Source organism: Octopus bimaculoides, chromosome 8, assembly GCF_001194135.2.
Source record: "Octopus bimaculoides isolate UCB-OBI-ISO-001 chromosome 8, ASM119413v2, whole genome shotgun sequence".
NCBI classification, from domain to species: Eukaryota; Metazoa; Mollusca; class Cephalopoda; order Octopoda; family Octopodidae; genus Octopus; species Octopus bimaculoides.
This window is the reverse complement of record NC_068988.1, coordinates 90987480-90993605: the sequence shown is the minus strand read 5'-3', so window position 1 is coordinate 90993605 and position 6126 is coordinate 90987480. Positions and strand designations below refer to the sequence as shown.

At 41.6% G+C, this 6126-nt stretch overlaps 1 protein-coding gene across 1 annotated transcript in view; it reads right to left on the bottom strand.

Annotated features, from left to right (window-relative positions):
- LOC106882185 (acetylcholinesterase) overlaps positions 1–6126 on the bottom strand; it is a 71620-nt gene that overhangs the window by 25320 nt on the left and 40174 nt on the right. The window contains exon 4 of the mRNA XM_014932772.2: positions 3620–3805. Coding sequence (XP_014788258.1) covers positions 3620–3805 — 186 coding nt within the window. The remainder of the gene's footprint in view (positions 1–3619; positions 3806–6126) is intronic.

Genomic DNA, 6126 nt, shown 5'->3' with positions numbered 1-6126 from the left:
ATACATATTTATGTGTATATGTATGTATATAGTCATGAGCTTGCCATCCGGGGGTGATACTCTAAGCAGACTGCCAGCTTTCGATATAATATACGTTTGTGTTTATTTATGCATGTATGTATGTTGTAGTTTCTCCGCCCTTTTAGGAACTACAACGTCAAAGCGCGGAGGAACTAAAACGTAGTCAACGGCCATTCAACTATGTGTGTTTGTGGAGTGTTTGTATTGTGTGTGTCGCATTTTGGACTCTGTGTGTGTGTATTGTATATACTGTGCTCTTTTTTGTTTTGTTTTAAATTGTCTATATCGTATGGGCAGTGGGCAGGTCCTTCTGGTCTTGTACAGGTAGTGAGACGTCCCCGCCCTCCAAGAGTTTCCCGCTGTCTTGCGAGTAGGTTTTTTTTTTTGGTTAATCAAAGGCTAGGGAGTAAACCTTATCCAAATCCGGAGTGGAGCCCCTAAGGCAGTTAGGTGATAAACTCCATCATCTCTCCGGCAGCGTCTGCAGTCCAGTCGTGGCTAGGATGTGTCGTCCAGCGTCCCTCCTGTCTAGATCGGCTGGACCGAGAGCGGTGTCCTGGGCTTGGGCAACTCAAGGCCTCCACAGTTCTCTTGCCCATGATTCAGTGACTCCACCCCCTCTACTTCTTCTTCTTCGAAGTCCTGAGGCGATGGGCGAGTAGTGACAGTGGAAGGTGCAGGATGGCGCTGAGAGCTACTAGCCATGGACCTGCACTCGAGCGGTCAGGGCAGAATGGTCGTTCTGCAGTCTACCGGGGCAATGGCATAGTTCGGCAGCTACTCTGACGACGGCGCAGCCCTCTTCAAGGATAGCACTGGTACCGCCTTAGGGGGGAGGATCTAGAAAAGGTGACCTAAAGAAAGCTTGCCTTATCTTATCCTGTCAGCATACCGTAGCTGACTGGTGATCTACCACGCGGTCGAAACATGAAAGAAATACGAAAGAAGAACCCAAAATCCTCCCGCCGGAAAAGCACTTTATGTGTTGGAGCCTGGAACATCAGGACACTCATGGGCAACCAAAACTGTGACAGACCAGAACGTCGAACAGCACTTGTGGGTCGTGAACTGCGAGGTACAGAATTGATGTTCTGCCCTCAGCGAGACACGCCTTGTCGACACGGGAGAGATCACTGAGGCTGGTTAGGGAAGGCACCGGATGAACGCAGAGAAGCGGGGTTTGGCTTTGCCATGCGTACCACCCTCAAGAACCTGAAGTCCCTTCCAAGGGGAATCAGCGACCGCTTGATGGTGATGAGAATTCCTCTCCAAGGCAGGATGCACCTGACACTCATCAGTGCTTTCGCCCCCACTGCGACCTAAACTCTGAGACAGAGAGAGATGTTCTATCAGAACTTCACCAAAGACGACAAGCTGTTGATACTCGGGGACTTCAATGCCCGTGTGGGCAGAGATGCCCAGTCTTGGCCAGATGTCAACGGGCCACATGGCATTGGACATGAGAATACTAACGGTCAACTGCTACTCACTTTCTGCGCTGAACAGAGACTCACCATCACCAATACCCTGTACCAACTGCCTGACATACACAAGGCTACCTGGATGCACCCAAGGTCCAAGCATTGGCACCTTATTGACTATGTGGTCACCAGGCGCCGTGACATCCAGCATGTTCACATCACTAGAGCAATGAGGGGAGCTGACTGCTGGACAGATCACCTGCTGTTGAGGTGCAGGCTGTCCTTTTCCATTGTCAGCAGACACAGACGCCAGAAAGATGATGTTAAAAAGAAACTGGACGTCCAGAAATTCAATTAACCAAAAATAAAAGAGACCCTCATTGCCAACCTTGCAAACCAGCTTGAACATCTGCCAGCAGAGGGAAACCTTGAGAAGGCCTGGGTCAACTTCCGGGATGCAGTGTATGACTCTGCCAGTGTATGACCCTTGGCCACACAAAACGGAAACACCAAGACTAGTTTGACAACAACAAGGAGATCACCACCTTCCTCCAGGAGAAGAAAGAAGCCTTCACAGCCTGGCTCAACGACAAAGACTCCTAAGCCAAACACGACAGCCTCAAGAACATCAGAGGAAGGGTGCAGACTGAGCTGCGACAGATGAAAGACAAATGGTGGGAAAACAAGACTGCAGAACTACAGCAGAGTGCAGACGAACCCAACTCCAAGAACTTCTTTGCCGGCCTGAAAGACGTGTATGGCCCCACGCTAAATGCAATGGCACCTGTGCGCTCTGCCGATGGAACCCGGCTTACTGAGAAGAGCGACATTATACATCGCTGAAGTGAACACTTCAGTCAGCTGCTAAACAGACCTTCCCAGATTGACCAGCAGACCATCCAAGACATGCTACAGCACCCAGTCCTGGTGTCGCTTGATGCCCCCCCCCCCAACACTGGTAGAAATCCAGAAGGCCATCAAGCAGCTATATGTGGGGAAAGCACCTGGTCCTGACAGAATACTCCCAGAGATCTTCAAAGAGGGAGGTAAAGCTGTTGCCATCAAGCTGACTGAGTTGATACACCAGTTCTAGGACGAAGGGTTAGTGCCACAGGACTTCAAGGATGCCAACATCGTGCATCTGTACAAGAACAAGGAGGACAGAGCTTCATGTGACGACCACAGAGGCATCTCATTGTTGAGCATCGCAGGAAAGATAGTGGCCTGTGTTTTTCTGAACCGCATCACACACCACCTGCTGGACGACGTGGTCTCAGAGACCCAGTGTGGATTTAGGAACAACAGGGGGACAATAGACATGGTCTTTGCAGTACGGCAGATACAAGAAAAGTGTCGAGAACAAAACCAAAACCTCTACATCCTCTTCGTGGACCTGACGAAGGCTTTCGACACTGCCAGCCGAGCGTGCCTGTGGGATATCTTGTCCAAGCTAGGCTGCCCACCAAAGCTCGTCAGGATCATCCAGTCATTTCATGATGGCATGATGGCTCGCATAATGGAAAACGAAGATGTCTCTGATCCATTCACGTCTCCAATGGCGTGAAGAATTCCTTAGTCCGGTCAGTCAAAAGAATTCTCGGTTCGGTGTTCGGGGCGATTGCAGCTCCTATCACAGTATATGTTATGTGCTTTGTAACAGCATTGGAGCATCTTAGCTCCTATTTCTAGCAATGTAAGTGTTATTTACACCCTTAGTTAAGTTTAGTTGACGACTATCACGTTCCTTTACGGTATAACGTTGCAAACAGCTGTCTTTATTAATTTTATATGTGTGTGTGTATGTCTGTATGTATGTATGTATGTATGTATGTATGTATGTATGTATGTATGTAGGTGTGTATGTTTGGTTTGAGATGAAAACGTTTCAAAATTCTAAATAAGTTTTTTGTTCACTGCTGTCTATCTGCTTTTCATTTTTAAAATAGGTATCAGAATAACCAGAAACAGACTTGATGCTTTGTACCCCATATCCAAGGAGGGAAATAACTCAAATATTTTTGAGTGAGAATCGAACCTGCATACTGCTTTAGAAACGTTAAGTTAAATAGTCTCATGGAATAAACGTATCAAGAAATCATTGCACGGGAATAAACTCACAGTCACTAAACTCGGAATATAAACTTTGGTTACTAAAATGAACGAAATTTTCTCTTTACCTTTTGCATGATCTGACAAGATATGCATAGAAACATCAGCACCCCCAGCACTGTGACCACTCAAAGTGACCTTTGTAGGGTCACCACCAAAATACTTGATATTCTTCTGTATCCATTTCAGAGCAAATACTTGATCCCAGAGGCCATAGTTGCCTGCGAACTGTGGATCAGCCATACTTAAAAATCCTGTAATAAATGTGTGTAGTTATATACAACTGTATATAGGTGAGAATATTATTATGCACACAGACACAGAAACACACAGACACAGAAACACACAGACACGGATACGCATATTAGAGTGGAACATAAAATGCAACTTTCGAAATTGGTAACCAAGAATCAATATTTTGTTGCAAATTAGAGTTAAAAGAAGACTGTATAAAGAACTTTGCGGTTAAGCATTTTTTCAGGGCTCCGCAACGCAATTGAAATTTTTTAAAATCTCTATTTTTGGTCGAATTTTGGATTTCACGGATTATAATTTGTAACGAATGCATATTTCTACACAGCAAAATGCAAAACAGTAAATATAGTACTCTTAAGAGGTTGCATACCACGTTTTAATACAATGTCTTGATATTCCGCATTGACTATAAAGAGTACGGGAGTGTGAACTTCTCTCCAGTGCCGCGGAAACGGGCGTTGCGTGTGGACATACGTCGCACGTGTGTGAAGTTTTCTGCTTTGTACCTTGACTTTAAGCCATTGTATTAAAATTAATGATCGTGTTCAATTTAGTGTTGTTTACATTTAGTGGTGACTCATAAGCCAATAACGTCCAATATTTCGTACTCCATGTGATCTTAGCGAGCGAGTTTTGCCAACTTACAAGGACGTATTAAAATGTGTTTTATTTGAACGAGAAAAAGAAAAGAATGTAGTTAAGAAAGATCCTTCAATTAAACAAATTGTCAAGATTGCAACAGAAATAATAATTCTTCTTTGGCAAAAGGCATCCATCCCTTGTGTTACGATTGCGTCATTTAAACCGAAAATCTTAAACTTTTATCTAAAGTACCATGCATTACTAAAATCTGCGAAAAATCGAAAATATGTACCATCGTTTCAAACAGAGTGTAATGTGTTTAAAAACAATGCAACAAAAGATTTATTTGACATTTCCTGTTGCAAGTGCGACTCCTTTAAACACTTCAGTTCTAGTAGCGACAAAAATAGTACCACAGAGAGAACGATTTTTATCACCAAAATGCGTTAAGGATCAAAAGTTGGTTTACACGTAATTTTATTTTAATGTGTGTGTAATCTAGACCTCGTGTAATATATTCGGTGACCTAGTATTAAAGATAATAAAGAAAACAACGTCGAAAAGTCTATTTATTACACATAATTTCGAAATTTCAATTGCGTTGCGGAGTGTGAAGGTATAAATTTTAGAGCTTGAGTGCTTAACACTTGTTTTCAAAACAGTTTGCAACAGAAAATGAACTCGTAATAATGAATGTAAAAATAAATGACGAACGGCAAATGTTCTGTGGGATGCGGAGCCTGAAGATGTAAATTTAAGAACTTTAGATTTTAACACAGTAGCTGTTTTTAAAGAATTTCGCAATGCAAAATATATTCTTAAAAGCATATTTCGAAAATCTTTGTAAAAAGTACCTTTTTCCCTCCACCCTAATGTATATATCTATGTGCGTTTTTGTGTGTGTGTGTGTGTGTGTGTTTGTGTATACATACATATGTATGTATGTGTGTATGTATGTATGTATGTATGTATGTATGTATGTATGTATGTATGAATGTATGCATGCATGCATGTATGATGAATGGGAAGGAATAAAGAGGAATTCAAACATGAATTGCAAAGCAAAATCCCTCATCTACTGCATCATATGCCCAAAATACAATGAAAACTACTTTGAGGAGACAGGAAGCAATGAACATCTAGATATTTGTGCAAATAAATAATTTAAAATATTCCCATCTTAAAAACTAAACGACGAAAATGATCAACCACGAAAGACAAAAGAGGAATACTTTATTACAATTCTATATCCGAAACTAAACTGAAAATAGTCAACAGTTCATATAATAAACAATGGTAAAGGAATATTTACATATTATCTTTTAACAAAATATTAGATAAAAATGACTATCTATGAAAGACAAAGGAAGAATGCTTCATGAAAACCTAAAGTCCGAAAATAAAGCGGAAATAGTTAATATTATCACTACTACAAAAATGGCAAGTTCCTCTTTCACACGTTATCCAAGAACACGTGTGTTTGAAAAGATAATCGAAAGCGCTTACACACTAGAAACCCCTTCCACAATGGCTAGTGATGTTCTGATAAAGAATTTATAACGTTTTTTTTTTTAAATCTTCCTTATACTTAGTAAAATTGTACCAAGCACTTTTCAGAAAGACTTTTAAATATATATACATATATATACATAGACAGACAGGCAGACTTATAGATAGATAGATAGATAGATAGATAGGTTATATATATATATATATACATACACACACATATATATAT